The sequence below is a fragment of the Lagenorhynchus albirostris genome, chromosome 6 (genome assembly GCF_949774975.1).
Source record: "Lagenorhynchus albirostris chromosome 6, mLagAlb1.1, whole genome shotgun sequence".
Classification (NCBI taxonomy): domain Eukaryota; kingdom Metazoa; phylum Chordata; class Mammalia; order Artiodactyla; family Delphinidae; genus Lagenorhynchus; species Lagenorhynchus albirostris.
The window spans coordinates 19,058,089-19,077,569 of NC_083100.1; the positions used below are offsets into that span (position 1 = coordinate 19,058,089).

The window sequence follows — 19,481 nt, forward strand, 5'->3', positions numbered from 1 at the left end:
TGTGGACACTTCTCGGTTCTGCTGAGGACTGGCTGACAGTAGGGCCATCTCAGCTGAACAATTTTAAAAGCAGAAAGGGGTCCTCCAAGGGGGGAGTCTCTCATTTCTCTCAGTGTCTCTTTCTCTCTCTCTTAGTCCTTGGGGTGAAAAAGAAGTCTGAAAGGCCAAGAGTTAATGGGCAGGCAGTACCTTGAGAAGGTGTAGGCACAGGATGGGATGCTGCAGGCCAGAGATGAGGGATGACCTCAGTTGGTTGCTGTCTTCAGTGAGCTGGTTTGCCAAATGCCGGGAGATCTGTAGAGACATACCTGAAGACTCAATCCCATTCCCATTATTCCAATCCCATTCCTCTCATATCTCCAACTAATCAGGACTCTCAACCCCCTGCTAGCCACTCTTCCCCAGATTCACCAGGAACCTCAGCCCCCATTCCATTCCCAGTCTTCATGGCCAGTGGAGAACCAAAAGGCAAGGCCTAGTTAAGTCCCACTGCCGGCAGGTACAGAGGAAAGTGTTGCTAGCCAAAAGGGAGCAGGAAATCTGAATCTTGAACCCTTGAGGAAGCATCACTGGTGGCTTCAGATCAGCTACCCCACCACACGGGCAGTTTGTCACTGAGCTCTCTAATCAGCTGAACAAGGGCTCTGGGATTTTGGCTACATCATGTTCTACAAGTGGCTCAAACCTAGTGGGAGCATCTGTTTCTGGAAGTACTGAGTAAAGGGAGGCATAAAAGCTTGTTTTTCTGCCTTTCTGAAAAGCTGGGCCAGCCTCCCCTACTTTGGCAACAGGGAGGACAGGAACAAAAAAATTGTAGCTCAGACCTGCGCCTTGGCTTCCCAGCAGCCAGGTAGCCCCACAGGAGCAGTGCATAAGGCTGCCAGTGCCGAGGAGAGGGCTCCAGGCAGATCCTCACTCTGCTCCCGAAGCGGCTGGCTCACCTCGGGGGCTCCTGCGAGAAAGGCAAAGAACGCAGGAAGGCGTTGGTTGTTTAAGATTCCCCATTCTTTCTCTCAGTTCATAGTTATTTAACACTCACTAAATGCCAGGCTTATTCTAGGTAATGGCAGGAGAAAGAGCAGAGCTGGACCTACTCAACAAGTAGGTCAAGAGAACCTTACCTTCCCATTCCAGTTACCTGGGGGGCTGTGGAAAGGGAGCTGTGGAACTGTCAAGTCATGAAGGAGCCCGTCCAACACAGCCCGCTGTGTGGTCATCAGGCTGGAGTAGAAAGCTCTGGAGATGGTCCAGCTGTTCCCATCCATGGCTTCACACAGAACAGTAAAGCACTAAGGGAGACAAGGCAGGGTTAACAGCAGGCACATCAGAAAACTGACTGGACTTAGCATAAGGAGCAGGAGTGCCCGGAGAACCTGAGAAAGGAGGAGAGAAACCCAGGGGGACCAGCTGATGGACTCTTAAGGATTCCTCACACAGAAAGTGCCATATATCTGCCTTCACATTTCAAGGACAGGAATTTTAGGTGTCAATCCTTTTATTCTGATCAGCTGCTCCCTAGATGAGTTTCTCAAAGTATTATCTGTGGACCCTGAGTATAAGAATTCCTGGGGATTCATGGGTCCTTCCCAACCCAGTCTTATTGATTCAGAATTTCGAGAGGTGGGGAATTTATTCCAAACTCCCCATGCTACTCAGTGCACAGTGACATATGAGAAGTGCTGACCAATAATGTGAGTCACTACTGGCCAAAACATACGTTAGATGTTAAAAGCTTCCTTACCGGAAAGGGTGAGGGATGTTAAAATGGGCTCTCAGAAGAGAAGAGACTGGGCTTCCCTGGTGGCGCAGTGGTTAAGAAGCTGCCTGCCAATGCAGGGGACAAGGGTTCGAGCCCTGGTCCGGGAAGATCCCACGTGCTGGGGAGCAACTAAGCCCAAGCACCACAACTACTGAGCCTGTGCTCTAGGGCCCGTGCTCCACAACAAGAGAAGCCACTGCAATGAGAAGCCCGTGCACCACAACGAAGAGTAGCCCCTGCTCGCCGCAACTAGAGAAAGCCCGTGCGCAGCAATGAAGACCCAATGCAGCCAAAAATAAATAAATAAATAAATAAATTTAAAAAAAAAAAAAAGAGAGAGACTGAATGGACTTCTAGCTGCTAGCTGGAAGTAGGAATGTAGCCCAAATCTGTGCTCCCAGTTTCCAGTCTGAACAACGACCAGGCAATTGTTTCCCTCCTTGAGCATGTTGCTCTCTGTCTCCTCTGAGATCAGTCAGAACTCAACTATTTTCTCTTTCAAGCCTCCCTTCCCATCCCTCACCTCCAGAGTCCAGGAGAGAGAACCCACATAGGTTACTAGTCTGTAGGACAAACAAGGTTGGGAATACTAGCTGATCTGTAAGTCTATTCAAGAAGAAATACTGCTATTTGTAGTTCCCTAAAATAGGCCACACTGCTTAATGCCTCTGGGCTTTAATATAGGTTGCTCTTTCTACCCGGAATGTCCTCCCTACTTTCCTGCCTCATCCACCTGGCAAACTTCTGTTCATTCTTCAAATCCTAGCAGAGATGATTTCCTCCTTCAAGATTTCTTCTATGACTCTTAGGGATTTCCCTGGCGGTCCAGTGGTTAAGACTCCGTGCTTCCACTGCAGGGGGCACGGGTTCAATCCCTGGTCAGGGAACTAAGATCCCACATACTGCGTGGCGGGTCCAAAAAAAAAAAAAAGATTTCTTCTATGACCCTCCAAGTAGTGTTAGTCTTCTTCAGCGGTGCTTCTACATTTTACATGAAGTTCTAATGTACTTTTCACACTGTTGTCCTTGATCACATCTCTCCTATTAGACTAGCCCTGATCCCTTGAAGATGGGGACTTTCTCTTACTCAGATGGCATATGACACATAGCTGGCATTCAACAAACATTTGTTGTATTACCTCGATCTAACCCTACAGAGCCATAAGAAAGAGGATGGGAGAAACACAGGGAAAACCACAGACAGAAATCTGGAAGGGGGAGCAGATTACCATAAGGCTGTCCCTCCGCAAAGTCTGCTCGGAGTCATCTGGTTGGGCCAGTAGTTTCCCCAAGAGCTCCAGAAAGAGGTCGGCAGCTTCCTGAAATACCTGTAGGCTAGGAAAAAATGAGTCCGTGGTTTCTTCTCATCTCTCTACTAAAAGCCCACATGTTGTGAATGGGTCCGTTCAGGGCAGGTAGGAGAATCTCTGCAAAGGAACACATCAGAGTGCTCTCTCTCCTCTCCCCTCACACACACACACAGTTGCACATACATACCTCCAGGCCTCTTTGTCATTTTCTCTAGCTTATTCACACCCTGAGCCTTCCATTTAGTGTGACTGCTAACGCTTAGAACCTGAAGTTCCGTGCGCAAACTTGGAGGTGTCTCGGGGTCCTTAAGAGGACTAGGTGGACTCTAAGAGGTCACTCAGCTGACCCCTAAACCTGGCACAAATCATGGCTTCTCCTTACTTAGCCTCTTCCTAATGGGGATGGGAAGAAATGGGGGTAGAAACTGAAGCCAAACTGGCCAACAGAGCAAAATGTCTCTCATCCCACCTGTCACCTGTCTGGCTCCTCTCCAGATTGAAGGTGCAGGCAAAGTAGGCCTGAATCACAGCCATCAGGTCCCGTAAGAAGGTCCCATACCAACGCTGCTGCCAGGGAAGAGGACAGAGAGTTAGGGCAATGTAGGGGATGGAAACAAAGACTAAGGGAAAAGTGTGTCAGATATCCAGTCAGGCTGAGCAAACAGAAAGGGACAGAGGGAAGAGAGTGTTTGGACAGAGAGAGGAGATCCAGAGGTAACAAAGTGGCGGCCGACGGGCTGTAAACAGCCAGAAAATGTGTCTTGTTTGGGCCTGAACAGCATTTTGGAGTTTAGGAGGTTCTATTTTTCAAAATAGCTCAAATTCTTTTCTAAATTCCTTAAAAACTCTCAAGACTAACACTCATCGGCAGAGTGCAGATTCCAGCCGCCAAGCCTTGGCCACGTTAAACATTTCTGCATTCCGGCCTTTCAGCTCAGCTGCGTCGGGACACAGCACAGGGACGTGGACACTGAGACTCACTCCTAGCTCTCCCACTTGTCATCTCCATGACCACTGAGAAGGCAGTGCCCGTGTGTGAGTTAGTTAATCTCTAAATTTCAGTACCCTGCTCTATAAAATCAGGCCTGTAAAGCCTAGGATTTTACCTTTCAAAACACAGTGCTCTGGGCTTCCCTGGTGGCGCAGTGGTTGAGAGTCTGCCTGCCGATGCAGGGGACGCGGGTTCGTGCCCCGGTCCAGGAAGATCCCACATGCCACGGAGCGGCTGGGCCCGTGAGCCATGGCCGCTGAGCCTGCGTGTCCGGAGCCTGTGCTCCGCAACGGGAGAGGTCACAACAGTGAGAGGCCCGCATACCGCAAAAACAAACAAACAAACAAACAAAAAAACCCACAGTGCTTTAAATATTGGGAAATTGCACATAAAAATCTGGATTCCTAGCTTTTCTTGGAAAACTGCAGGATCTGGCACCACTGAGCCCATATTCCCCCCTAACAACAGTGAGCTGGCGCTGAGGAGAGGATGCCCCGTTCCGACTGAGCACGAGATCTCAGTTTCTCACATTCCCACTGATTCATATAGTCACACACAGTCTACTTCACTGATGACATTATCTGCCTGGCCTCGGAAGGCATGAGAATTTGCAATTCATGATCTACTAACTAGAGAGGAGGAGAAGAAAAGAAAAGGCAGTTGGGCCAAATAGAGATGGCAATTCAAAGAAAAGAAATCCAAAGAGAAGAAATTCTGCTAAGTCTTGAGAGGCTCCTGGCACAGCGCTTACCTGCTGGATACTGCTGCTCTCCTGGCTGTGTCGGAGGAGGCTGAGCAGCAGCCAGGGGAGCCCTGCCCCTCGGCAGAAGGAGTACAAGGAAACAGAGTCACCACCGCAGCTGGACAGAAGACTGCTCAGGACCCGGAGCACAGGAAGGATATGGGAAGCGCCCTCCAGCACGCCTTTCAGGATCTGGGTGACACAAGGGAAAGAGACAGTAATCGATATTATGAGAGGTAAAGGAAGGAGAGTCACAGATACCAAGTGTCCCCAAGATGTTGACAAAGCAGACCAAATGTTCTCATTCCTTTCTTTGGGAATCTAAAACCCAGAAAAGGAGAACAAAGAAACAGGGAAAGTGTACCAGGAAAGGGGAATATAGATGGCCAGGTCACCTGACTTAGAGGTGACCAAACCGGGGGGAGGGGGGAACACCTCCCCTCAGTCAGTGACAGACCCAGTGACATTCCTATCTGCTCCCTCCCTTCTCCAGCCCTTCACCTTAAAACAAAATGAAACCACACACACACATTTCTGAAAATTAAAAACAATGGGCACAAAACAATGTTGCTCAACTCCAGATAGACAAAACAATATTATTCAACTCTAGATCAGGGGTTGACAAAATATGACCTGCAGGCCAGATCCTACCTACCACTTATTTTTATACAGGACAGTATTATATTTTTAAATGGTTATTTTTTAAAAGGTTATTCTTCAAAAGAAGACTAACGTTTACATCAACCGCTTTACAATATGCTACTCACTGTTCTGAATCTGTTCACTTATTTACTCACTTAATCTTTACAATAACCCTAGTGATTGTAAAGTAAATACAATTACCCATTTTATAGACGAGGAGACTGAAGCTTCTAGATAGGTTAAGTAAGTAGTCAATAATCACACACAGTAGTTTGGCTGGAATTCTAACTCAGAAAGTTTTACCCTGGAGGCAAAGTTGTTAACCTCTTTCCCCACTGAAAAATTATCCAACACAAGGAGGACAGATAAGGGCCAAAAGAGAGGTGCAGGGTGCCAAGGTAATTCAAGAGTGAAAGGAGAGTCTTTTCAACAAATGGTGCTGGGATGATTACATAACCACATGCGAAAAGATGAACTTACATCCCTACCTCACAATATATACAAAAATCAACTCATAATGGGTCAGAGACCTAAATGTCAGAGCTAAAAGTCTAGAAAGCTTTTTTTCACGCGGGCCTCTCACTGTTGTGGCCTCTCCCGTTGCGGAGCACAGGCTCCGGATGCGCAGGCTCAGCGGCCATGGCTCACGGGCCCAGCCGCTCCGCGGCATGTGGGATCTTCCCAGACCGGGGCACAAACCCGTGTCCCCTGCATCGGCAGGCAGACTCTCAACCACTGCGCCACCAGGGAAGCCCTAGAAAGCTTTTAGAAAAAACATAGGAGAAAATCTTCAAGACTTTGGGTTTAAAAAAGATTTCTCAGATACAACACCAGAAGTATAATCCACAAAGGAAAAAAATGGTAACTGGACTTCAAAATTTAAAACCTTTGTGCTTCAAAAGACATTCTTATGAGAATAAAAAGACATATTAGAGACTGGGAGAAAATATTTGCAAATCATACATCTGATAAAGGTCTTATATCCAGAAGATACAGAGAATTCTTACAACTCAAGTAGAAAACAACCCAACTTAAAAATGAGCCAAAGAAATGATTAGATATTTCACCAAAGAAGAAATATTAATACAAATGTCTGATAAGCACATGAGAAGATACTCACATTAGTCATTAGCAAAATGTGAATTAAAATGGCAATGTGATACTATTTCACACTCTCTAAAATGACTACACTCAGACAGACAGACAGTAATACATGTTGGCAAGGAGGTGGAGAAATGAGGACCCTCATACATTGCTGGTGAGAATGTAAAATGGTACAGCCACTTTGGAAAATAAATAGTCCAGCAGTTTCTTAAAATCTTAAACATAAATTTACTATATGCCCCAGCAATTCCACTCCTATGCATACACCCAAGAGAAATGAAAACATATGTCCACACAAAGGCTTCCTCATGGATGTTCAAAGCAGCATTATTCATAAAAGCCAAAAACTGGAAACAATCCAAATTTCAATCAATTAGTGGAATGGATAAGCAAAATGTGATATATCCGTACAGCAGAATATTAATCAGCAATGAAAAGGAATTAAGTATTGATACACGCTACAACATGAATGAACCTCAAAAACATTATGCTAAGGGGTTCCCTGGTGGCGCAGTGGTTGAGAGTCCGCCTGCCGATGCAGGGGACACGGGCTCATGCCCCAGTCTGGGAAGATCCCACATGCCGTGGAGCGACTGGGCGCGTGGCCATGGCCGCTGAGCCTGCGCGTCCCGCAATGGGAGAGGCCACAACAGTGAGAGGCCCGCGTACCGCAAAAAAAAAAAAAAAAAAATTATGCTAAGAGAAAGGAGTCAGACACAAAGACTATACATTGTATGATCATATTTATATGAAATGTTCAGAAAACACAAATATAATAGACAGAAAGTAGTCTCCTGTTACTAGGAGTGGGAATGATAATTAACTGTAAATAGTTAAGAATCATCTTATTGGGGTGATGAAAATATTCTAAAACTGAATTATGGTGATGATTTCACAACTTGGTAAATTTACTAAAAATTATTTTTTAAAACTTTAAAGAAAAGGGACTTCTTTCCAGTGGTAAAGAATCTGCCTTCCAATGCAGGGGATGCGGGTGCGATCCGTGGTCAGAGAACAAAGATCCCACATGCCGCGGGGCAACTAAGCCCACGCGCCACAACTTTTGAGTCTGTGCGCCTCAACGAGAGAGCCCACGTGCTGCAAACTACAGAGCTCACGCGCCCTGGAGCCCACACGCCACAACTAGAGAGAAGCCCGCTGGCCGCAACGAAAGATCCCACATGACACAACTAAGACCTGACGCAGCCTAAATAAATAAATAAAATTAAAAAAAAAACTTTAAAGAAAAGAGAGAGAGATGCACACAACATACTTCGGTGAGTTCCCAGGAAAGAAGATCACCATTTCAGAGACACAAGGAAAGGCTTTGTAGGAGAGAATACTAATTATGAACACCAATTAAGCAAGATGTTATCCCCTAAAAAAGAATCTCATTCTTCTCATTAGTATACCTGCATTAGAAAATATTACACACTTAAATTGTTACATATTTTTAATTTTGTCAAAAATTTTGTGGAAATGTGTCTTCTCTCATTATAGAAGTCGTTACATGATATCCTCCATTTTTTCCTCTTGGACAACAGTGCCTAAAAAAGTTCCACCAGAAAGTTTGCTGATCCCTGCTCTAGAGGAATACTTTTCCCTTCAGAAAGAAAAACCAAAGGTCTGCTCTTTCTGTATTACTAAAGGAGGTTGGCAAATCTCCTTAAATTGAACAGACGGAGTGAAAGAGAATAGGAAAGGGACAAACTTCCTTTCTCCTTATGTCAATCAACGTTTTTTAATGCCTCATCTGTGAAAACAGTCTCCAGTTTCACTCATGGTATGCTTCTGCTGGTTACCTGCCCTCCAGCCTCATGCAGCTGACTCTGGATGCGCTGGCAGAAGTCGGGATTGCACAGCAGGGCGAGAGGGGCCTTCAGTTGGACGGGCACAGGCTCAGTGGTCTCTAGCAGGTGCCGCCACTCAGCATCATCGTTGCCTGGCTCCTGAGGCATCAGGGAGTGAAGGAGGTCAGGAGGAGTGTGTCAGGTTCAAGGGTAGTAGCTCCCAACCTGGGGAATCATGAAGTAACTGCAAAAGGCCAGTGACTCCTTTGGCACAGATGTATTTGTTTCAGCCACCCGTTTAAAAAGGTAGAGTTGGCAGTAAATGAGGGGTCTTGAAAAGTCTCTTGGAGAACACTGGCAGGTGTGCATAAAAAGACACCTAGAAAGATACCCACTGCGCGGTTTATAATAAAAAAAATTGGACACATCATAGAGCCAGTCAGTAAGGGAATAATCAACCATGGCACATACATATTAGGACATACTAAGAAGTTGTTAAAAAGACTGTAGTACTGACAATGCATCACTTATGTAGTGTGCCCACCAAAAATGCATGACTCGAATCTAATTATGCAAAAGTATCAATTTGAGGAACATTCTACAAAATAACTGACCTGTGCACCTAAAAACTATCAAGCATGAAAGACAAAGAAAGAGTAGGAACGGTTTCAGATTAAAGGAGACTAATGAAGCATAACAACTAAATGCAATGCTTAACACTGGACTGGATTGTGGACTGGGGGAAAAACATGTTTTTGCTATAAAGAACATTACCAGACCAATTGGCAAAATCTAAATATGGACTGTAGATTAAGTAACAGGATCATATCAGTGTCAAATTCCTGACTTCTATAATTGCACTGAGGTGGTGCAAGTGCATCACCTTGATCCTAGCAAATACGCACTAAAGTACATTTGGCAGTAAAGGGGCATGTCTGCACTTACCCTAAAATGGTTCAGAAAGATGATGTGTCCATATATAGAGAAAGAGAACCACAAAGCAAAGGTGGCAGAATTTTAACAATTGGTGAATCTGGGTGAAAGGGTATATAAGAATTCTTGGTTCTATTTTCACAATTATTATTTAAGTTTGAAATGTTTTCAAAATAAAAAGTTAAAACCTTAAAAAAACAAAAGACTGAAGTAGATGTAGAAAGATCTCTAGAACAGATCATGTAAGAGATGCATGAGGCAAAACGATACATATGGTATGAACTCAGTAATGTAAAAACAGCCAAACTATATATTCTATGTGGACATATATATAAATATATGAAAAAGCACAAAAAGTTAGGAAGGAGACAGACACCTCTGGGACTGAAATAAGGCTCAAGAGGGACTTTCCTTTTTACTTATGTACTCCAATTTTTGAAAATTAAATGTTCAGATACTATGCAATTAAAATCTATAAATAATAAGAAAGCAATTTTTAACACAAAGGGAGCTATTCCTTGGAGGGTTGGGAATCACTGTTCTAGAAAACATCTACCAAGACCCAACATCCCATGGCAGGGACAAGGCCAGGAGGAGCCCCTAGGTCTCACCTCATTTTCTAGGTCCACTGCATCAAGGCTCTGCTGGCCCACCACCTCTGGCCTCAGCTCTGGGAATGCTTGCTCACAATCCTGGGTGATCCAGTTTTCCCTGCTAGAGGAAGCAGGGAGTAAGATGAGTTCCAGACCTGTGAGGCTTAGAGTTCATGAACTTGTCCCTCCCTCTACATCCAGGATAGGAATGAAAAATAAGCCATATAGGATTGGCTAGAGGAGACCTCCTTCTAGGATCTGGCCAGGACAGGATAGGTCCACTACACGCATATCCTTGACTGCCCTCCCACTTTGGATCTTCTTCTCAAAGCTACCTTGGCGGTTTTCACCCGTAGCTCTCAACTCAAATAATCTTCCATTTTGCGTGGAGATGATTCTTTCCTTTTCAGTTAATGAATCAATACAACTGAGACATAGAGAAAGGAAAGTTTCCACGTTTCCTGATGAATCAGGAAAGTATCAATACCTGGAATTAGGGTTCAGGCACCCAGGACTCAAGACTCCCAGGGCCCTGTCTACATTTAGGCAGTAGTGAGTGACAGGGACCATGCTGTATTTGCTTTGACCGGAGCCAAAGATCTGCAAGCGACCTCATCCTATAAATCCCTGGTTCTACCCTCCTCACCAAGGCGCAGGGGGAGCTTCTCCAGCCCTCCACTCAGCCCAGCTGCTCTTCATTTCTGAGCCTAAGACCCCAGTCAAGAGACTTGGTTCCTGAGGAGTGGCCTTTAGTCTGGTCAGAGAGGCTGTGCCAGAAGCCACCTTGCTGGTCCTGTCCTCTTGCTCGAGGGCAGGTCCTGGGTTCTGGTGTTTCTGCGGGAAATGAGACACTGAGTCAGAACTACTTGGTTGTCATAAGGCACTATGAATCCTATTCGTGGCCCCTTCCCAACCCTAGAAAGTCACCCTCCTTCTCCAACTCCCCCAGTCACTAGCCTGGCTATGTCATACATGCCCTTCTGCCCCACACACCTTCTGCTTGGCCTCCTCAGCCATGTGCCTATAGGCTTGCCGCAAGATGCGAGATCGATTGCCCTTGGGGGCCAGACGATGCGCCTGTTGGTCCTTTAGGACCTGAAGTTCTGGGGGTAAGCGACTGGTGAATGGGGTACCCAAATCTGGGCCTGCTGACTCGGTTAATACTGCAAGGAGAGAAGAGGGGGACAGGTGATCACACTGGAGCTGCGCCACTGTTTCCATTTGGCCAGAGACAACTTCAGCATCTCCAGGCTTCTGTGGAAAGAGACCCTTTTGACAAAGTGACAAAGAGGGACTGGGGTTACAAGGGAAGTGGCAAGGGTCATGCAAAGGGTTAGGGAGAAAATTCAAGCTGGTGGGAAAAAGAATATATGTTGGATCCAGACGTTGGGGTCAGGGGTTGCATTGGGTAGAGTATTAGGGAAGTGCAAGAGCCCTGGGAACCCTAAGGACTCACTGGTGACACGACCAGCAATAAAGGGATGATGTAACAGGTCTGGCCAGGACAGACGCTGCCGGGGGTCCTTGGTGAGCAGTCCCTGAAGGAAGTTCTGTGGAGAGAAAGGATACCCCATCAGCCTTCACTTCTCCACAGGCTCTCTCAAACTCATCAGAATCGGCCAACCAAGACTCCTGAGTGCATTCTTACAACAGACTGGCTGGTCTTAATCACGCCCTCTCTAATCCTATCCTTAGGCCTCATTTCCCTGGCTGAAATCATGAACAGACCTCACTGCCTCACCTTCTGGGGAGCCCCAGTTCCTGTCCATGGACATTTTGGAACCCCAAAAGTAAAACCAGAAATCTCAATGTCAACAGCTTTGTGAAGAAGTGAAAAAAAACGAAGAGAAAGAGAGGGATGTCATCTTCACAATCATCTTCAGAAAGCAAACATTCAAGGGGGTCCCAAACTGCTCACTTTGCCCTCCCTTTGACTGTGGTTTGTTTGTGCTGGGTAGGAACAAATGCACTTACAGTTAAAAGCACACTCACACGCATAAGTCATTGTGTAAAGATGTGTTTGGGAGCACTCAAAAACAAATCTTTCAGCAAGTCTTCAGATGGTGGAGGGGCGGGGAGACTGTCTGAAAAGGGTACATCTGTTATAAGGTGTCCTTGGGGAAATCCTCAATTGGGCCTGAAATAGGAATAGAAGGTACTAGTAGATTACAACCCTTGTTCTAAAACAAGGTGATCATTACACCTTGGCTCTTGCTGGAGATACCTGCATGTCTGCCCTAAGGGAGAATGTATATCTTATGGATATCACCCAATTATGCTTCCTTTGTTTAGGTTCTTTTTGATAATTATTTGGGCCACCCCCAGCTAAATAGGTTGGGGAGAAACTTGTCTCTTTTCATCTTAGATAAAACAAAGGAAAGTTATCATGAGGTTTTACCCTGGGAGAAGGCTGCATTTAAATTTTATTGAAGGCTCAAATCTTGCCCTAGATGAAAAATAAAAAAGGTCAATTCCTTTTCCTCCCTCCCCCCACCCCCACCCCGGCCTGCTGAGATTTAACTGCAAAAGACAGGCACCATCTCTATCCTCTGCCCCTAATCAGTGAGCTAGCCCCATCAGCTATGGCCATTTGGATATCTAAAGATTCTTTCAGGAAGAGGACAGCTGTGTTGGCAAATCTGGAAATCATTCGGCCATTGCATCTGATAGGAAATTAGTAGAATAGAGAGTGTGTAAAGGGACCAATATCTGTTTCTGGTGTCTTGAAATTACCTCTCCATTTTGATAAAGGACAGCCTGACCCAAGGAGGGGCTGCTACTCCCAAATTGGGCACACCTTAGATCACCCTCCCAGAATAAGGCTCTGCAGTACAAAAGCAAGGCAGCTTGCCCCAGCTCCTGCATCAATTAAGTAACTGCAAAGTGCAGCCCCAGCTCTGGAAAAAAATTGTGGAAAAGGGAACAGGGCAGAGGGAGACAGGTTTCTGATGCAAAAGCAGTCTTTCAGTATCCATCACCTTGAAGCAAGGACTAATGGTGGGGGGCCAGCGCACAGGGTCCTTGAGAATGAGGCTGACCAGCTGAAAGATGCTCGTGGTATAGAAGGGAGGAGTGCCCACTGCCAGCTCATACAGTATGCAGCCCACAGACCAGAGGTCCGCGGTGTGGTCGTATGGTCGTTCCTCCACCAGCTCTGGAGACATGTAGAGTGGTGTGCCTTTAATGGATGTCAGCACCATCGTGTTGGTGCTCATAGCCCGGGCAAATCTGCAGTAGATGATGGAATCAAAATGGAAAAAGAAGATATTCAATAAAAACAAGAGAGACTTCCCTGGCGGTCCAGTGGTTAAGATGCTGTGCTTACACTGCAGGGGGGCGCAGGTTCGATCCCTGGTCAGGGAACTCAGATCCAGCATGCAGTGGGTAGGGCCAAAAATTAGATAGATAAATGAATAAATAATAAACACTAGAGCTGGTCACTGTGTGAGATAGACAGATAGACAGATAGAGAAATAGAGAAATAATAAACTCTAGAGCTGGTCACTGCTACCTATCACTGTGCGAGATATCCCCAACCTGAACAAACAGACCATCTTCCAAGACCCAGCAGGAATCCCAGTCTCCAGCTCAGGTTCTAAAATGAGGCCCAAGGAACTCAAGCATATGATCTAAGGCTCCTTGCAGAACTGGAAGCAGAGACAGAAGGTCAGGCACCTCACCCAAAGTCACAGAGCTTTATGCCACCACCCTTGGCAAGGAGGATGTTCTGAGGCTTCATGTCTCGGTGGAGGATGCGGTGGGAATGCAGATAGTACAGGGCTGACACCAACTGGGCAGCAATGGCCTGAACCTAGGGGTCAAACAGTCAGGTGAGAGGAAGAAAGGAGAAGTCAGCGGAAGGAGTCTGCTGATGAGCCCAAAGACTCCACCCTAATACTACTACTGATGTGATCTTCTCTTCCTTCCCTTTCTTCCAGAGCTTCACAAGATACCTTCCTTAGTTCTTGCTCCCCTATCCATTCATTCTTTCATTTGTTCATTCATTCGTTCAAGGAAAATTTATTGAGTCTCACTAACTGCATGACCACATGCAAATTATCTTATGGCTCTCAGATTCATCATCTACCCATAAGGCGACAATAATGATACTACTTATTTCATAGGATCATTGTGAGGATTTAAATGAGTTAAAGCATGTAAAGTAACGTATTGCTCAGAATGGTGCCTGGCACTTAGCATTCAATATATATTAGCTGTTATTAAATAAGACAAAGTCCCTTCTCTCAAGAGAAGTAGCCAGACAAACAAACAAGACTGACAAAACAAATAAGATGATGGCTTACAAATAATGATGAATGCTTGGAAGGAAACAGAATGCTGTGACAGGAAGTCCTGAAGGGGGCCTACTTGCTAGAGTACAGAGAAATCCCTAGAATGAATATGGCTGGAGAATGTCTTCAACCAAATCCTACGGCTAACCACTGTGCCTTGGTGGTGAATCCTGCCTTAACCACAACGCTTATCCCTTCCTGCCTCTCTGGTACCACCACACTGGGCCTTCTTACCTAGAGGTGCCTAACAATAACAACAGCATTAAAAATAGCTAGATATATTGAACACTTGTGTCAGGCACTCTTTCAAACACTTTACAGGAATTAATTCATTAATCTTCACAATAGCCTTATGAGGTAGACATTATTATTATTTCCATTTTAAAATGAGGAAAGTGAGGGCAGACAGCAGAAGCAAGAAGAACTACAATCCTGTAGCCTGTGGAACAAAAACCACATTCACAGAAAGATAGACAAGATGAAAAGGCAGAGGGCTATGCACCAGATGAAGGAACAAGATAAAACGCCAGAAAAACAACTAAATGAAGTGGAGATAGGAAACTTTTCAGAAAAAGATTTCAGAATAATGATAGTGAAGATGATCCAGGAACTCGGAAAAGTAATGGAGGCAAAGATCAAGAAGATGCAAGGAATGTTTAACAAAGATCTAGAAGAATTAAAGAACAAACAAAAGAGATGAACAACACAATAAATGAAATGAAAAATACACTAGAAGGAATCAATAGCAGAATAACTGAGGCAGAAGAACGGATAAGTGACCTGAAAGATAGAATGCTGGAATTCACTGCTGCGGAACAGAATCAAGAAAAAAGAATGAAAAGAAATGAAGACAGCCTAAGAAACCTCTGGGACAACATTAAATGCAACAACATTCACATTATAGGGGTCCAAGAAGGAGAAGAGAGAGAGAAAGGACCCGAGAAAATATTTGAAGAGATAATAGTTGAAAACTTCCTTAACGTGGGAAAGAAAAGGAAATAGCCACCCAAGTCCAGGAAGTGCAGAGAGTCCCATACACGATAAACCCAAGGAGAAACACGCCGACACACATAGTAATCAAATAGGCAAACATTAAAGAAAAATTATTGAAGGCAGCAAGGGAAAAACGACAAATAACATACAAGGGAACTCCCATAAGGTTAACAGTTGATTTCTCAGCAGAAACTCTACAAGCCAGAAGGCAGTGGCATGATATACTTAAAGTGTTGAAAGGGAAGAACAACAACCAAGATTACTCTACCCGGCAAGGATCTCATTCAGATTTGATGGAGAAATCAAAAGCTTTACAGACAAGCAAAGACTAAGAGAATTCAGCACCACCAAACCAGCTCTACAACAAATGCTAAAGGAACTTCTCTAAGTGGGAAACACAGAGAAGAAAAGGACCTACAAAAACAAACCCAAAACAATTAAGAAAATGGTCACAGGAACATACATATCGATAATTACTTTAAACGTGAAAGGAATAAACGCTCCAACCAAAAGACACAGGCTTGCTGAATGGATACAAAAACAAGACGCATATATATGCTGTCTACATGAGACCCACTTCAGACCTAGGGACACATACAGACTGAAAGTGAGGGGATGGAAAAGGATATTCCATGCAAATGGAAATCAAAAGAAAGCAGGAGTAGCAATACTCATACCAGATAAAATAGACTTTAAAATAAAGAATGTTACAAGAGACAAGGAAGGACACTATGTAATGATCGAAGGATCAATCCAAGAAGAAGATATAACAATTATAAATATATATGCACCCAACATAGGAGCACCTCAATACATAAGGCAACTGCTAACAGCTATACAAGAGGAAATCGACAGTAACACAATAATAGTGGGGGACTTTAACACCTCACTTACACCAATGGACAGATCATTCAAACAGAAAATTAATAAGGAAACACAAGTTTTAAGTAACACAATAGATCAGATAAATTTAATTGATATTTATAGGACATTCCATCCAAAAATAGCAGATTACACTTTCTTCTCAAGTGTGCACGGAACATTCTCCAGGATAAATCACATCTTGGGTCACAAATCAAGCCTCAGTAAATTTAAGAAAACTGAAATCATATCAAGACCACAACGCTATGAGATTAGAAATCAATTACAGGGAAAAAACCCATAAAAAACACAAACGCATGGAGGCTAAACAGTATGCTACTAAATAACCAAGAGATCACTGAAAAAATCAAAGAGGAAATCAAAAAATACCTAGAGACAAATGATAATGAAAACAGGACGGTCCAAAACCTATGGGATGCAGCAAAAGCAGTTCTAAGCGGGATGTTTATAGCAATACAAGCCTACCTCCAAAAACAAGAAAAATCTGAAATAAACAATCTAACCTTACACCTAAAGGAACTAGAGAAAGAAGAGCAAACAAAACCCAAAGTTAGCAAAAGGAAAGAAATCATAAAGATCAGAGCAGAAATAAATGAAATAGAAACAAAGAAAACAACAGCACAGATCAATAAAACTAAAAGCTGGTTATTGAGAAGATAAGCAATATTGATAAACCATTAGCCAGACTCATCAAGAAAAAGAGGGAGAAGACTCAAATCAATAAAATTAGAAATGAAAAAGAAGTTACAACAGACACCACAGAAATACAAAGCATCCTAAGAGACTACAACAAGCAACTCTATGCCAATAAAATGGACAACCTGGAAGAAATGGACACATTCTTAGAAAGGTATAACCTTCCAAGACTGAACCAGGAAGAAATAAAAAAATATGAACAGACCAATCACAAGTAATGAAATTGAAACTGTGATTAAAAATCTTCCAACAAATAAAAGTCCAGAACCAGATGGCTTCACAGGTGAATTCTATCAAACATTTAGAGAAGAGCTAACACCCATCCTTCTCAAACTCTTCCAAAAAATTGCAGAGGAAGGAACACTCCCAAACTCATTCTATGAGCCCACCATCACCCTGATACCAAAACCAGACAAAGATACTCCAAAAAGAAAATTGCAGACCAATATCACTGATGAATACAGATGCAAAAATCCTCAACAAAATACTAGCAAACAGAATCCAACAGCACATTAAAAGGATCATATACCATGATCAAATGGGATTTATTCCAGGGATGCAAGGATTCTTCAATATACGCAAATCAATGTGCTACACCATATTAACAAACTGAAAAAGAAAAACCGTATGATCAGCTCAATAGATGCAGAAAAGCTTATGACAAAATTTAACACCCATTTATGATAAAAACGCTCCAGAAAGTGGGCATAGAGGGAACCTACCTCAACATAATAAAAGCCAAATATGACAAACCCACAGCAAACATCATTCTCAATGGTGAAAAACTGAAAGCATTTCCTCTAAGATCAGGAACAAGACAAGGATGTCCACTCTCACCACTATTATTCAACATAGTTTTGGAAGTCCTAGCCATGGCAATCAGAGAAGAAAAAGAAATAAAAGGAATACAAATTGGAAAAGAAGTAAAACTGTCACTCTTTGCAGATGACATGATACTATACATAGAGAATCCTAAAGATGCCACCAGAAAACTACTAGAGCTAATCAATGAATTTGGTAAAGTTGCAGGATACAAAATTAATGCACAGAAATCTCTTTCATTCCTATACACTAATGATGAAAAATCTGAAGGAGAAATTAAGGAAACACTCCCATTTACCACTGCAACAAAAAGAATAAAATACCTAGGAATAAACCTACCTAGAGAGACCAAAGACCTGTATGCAGAAAACTATAAGACACTGTTGAAAGAAATTAAAGATGATACCAACAGATGGAGAGATATACCATGTTCTTGGATTGGAAGAATCAATATTGTGAAAATGACTATACTACCCAAAGCAATCTACAGATTCAATGCAATCCCTATCAAGTTACCAATGGCATTTTTTTACAGAACTAGAACAAAAAATCTTAAAATTTGTATGGAGACACAAAAGATCCCGTTGCTCCACAGCGGGAGAGGTCACAAGAGTAAGAGGCCCATGTAGCACCAAAAAAAAAAAAAAAAAAAAAAAAAAGAACTAAATGTAAGACTGGACACTATAAAACTCTTAGAGGAAAACATAGGAAGCACACTCTTTTTTTTTTTTTTTTTTTTTTGCGGTACACGGGCCTCTCACTGTTGTGGCCTCTCCCGTTGCGGAGCACAGGCTCCAGACACGCAGGCTCAGCGGCCATGGCTCATGGGCCCAGCCGCTCCGCGGCATGGGGGATCCTCCCAGACCGGGGCACGAACCCGTGTCCCCTGCATCAGCAGGCGGACTCTCAACCACTGCACCACCAGGGAAGCCCACAAGATCTTTTTTGATCCACCTCCTAGAGTAATGGAAATAAAAACAAAAACCAAAAAAAATGAGGAAAGCGAACAAAGAGAAGTTAAAGTAACTTGCCCAAGAAGATCAGGCTACAAAGTGGCAGACCCAACCTTTGTATTCAGAGATTTGGGTTCCAGCGTTCACATACTTTACTGTCACACCACACTGCCTCTACATATACCTAGACTCTTATATTTTACTTGGGAGTTTTCAAACTGGAGACTCTCAATGCCCTCAGCTCTCAGTCCTTAAACTGAGAAGAGGTCATGGGTAGAAAAAGTTTGAGCCAGGAATACCTGCTCTTCGGGAAGTTTTCCATCATCTTCTAGGATTTGAAAAAGCTCTCCCTCAGCATAGTCTGTCACCACCACCACCTGCAGGGAGAAGGCAATGCTACTAATGGCTCCACATTTATGCATTTTGAGGATGGGAAATTCCTGGGACCCTTCTCGGTGAGAGGTGACCCAAAACCAAAGCGCACCTCTTTGTCAGTCTCAAAGCTGTCAAGCATATGCACAATATTGGGATGCCGCAGACCCCGCATGATTTCAATCTCTCGTTGCAGATTCCTCAGCTCTTTCTCTGAGCGTCCCAATTTTGGAATGAACTTCAGGGCCACCACCTGTCAGTGGTAAGGTCAAGAGTCAAGGCCTAACCACACTATTTAAACATTAGCCTCAAAGCTCCAGAACTCAGACTTCAGATTGTTTGAGCAATTCTCACTATACTTGCTAGTCTCCCACTCGACTTTCCCCATGGTACCCTGGTCTTACCCAGGTTTCCCCTGCTCTCACCCTAGGAGGAAAGAGCCTCTGCCAGATAGATCCCTTTGGTGTATTCTGGGAAAAGAACTGGATAAAGAACTCAATATTTAAGGGATTTAGGGGAAAGGGAAGGAAGAAAAAATGAAGAGGGAAGAATAGAGTTCAGGTGGTTTATCCCTTCCTTCATGGTATGATAGATAATAATATTAATA

The 19,481-nt window shown here is 43.8% G+C and overlaps 1 protein-coding gene across 4 annotated transcripts in view; it reads right to left on the reverse strand.

Moving 5' to 3' along the window:
- The window catches only part of STK36 (serine/threonine kinase 36), a 30,655-nt gene that overhangs the window by 10,114 nt on the left and 1,060 nt on the right, over positions 1-19,481 (reverse strand). For 2 of the 4 annotated variants that reach the window (XM_060152097.1, XM_060152096.1), the window contains exons 3-17: positions 18,987-19,127; positions 18,802-18,879; positions 13,545-13,675; positions 12,843-13,092; positions 11,321-11,414; positions 10,858-11,027; positions 10,511-10,698; positions 9,883-9,985; positions 8,351-8,497; positions 4,812-4,994; positions 3,539-3,636; positions 2,989-3,094; positions 1,139-1,289; positions 825-952; positions 190-294 (exon numbers count right to left, since the gene is read on the reverse strand). In XM_060152097.1, coding sequence (XP_060008080.1) covers positions 190-294; positions 825-952; positions 1,139-1,289; positions 2,989-3,094; positions 3,539-3,636; positions 4,812-4,994; positions 8,351-8,497; positions 9,883-9,985; positions 10,511-10,698; positions 10,858-11,027; positions 11,321-11,414; positions 12,843-13,092; positions 13,545-13,675; positions 18,802-18,879; positions 18,987-19,127 — 2,073 coding nt within the window. Of the gene's footprint in view, positions 1-189; positions 295-824; positions 953-1,138; positions 1,290-2,988; positions 3,095-3,538; positions 3,637-4,811; positions 4,995-8,350; positions 8,498-9,882; positions 9,986-10,510; positions 10,699-10,857; positions 11,028-11,320; positions 11,415-11,856; positions 11,945-12,842; positions 13,093-13,544; positions 13,676-18,801; positions 18,880-18,986; positions 19,128-19,481 lie in introns of those variants that run through there. The other 2 variants (XM_060152098.1, XM_060152099.1) reach the window with 2 other exon arrangements.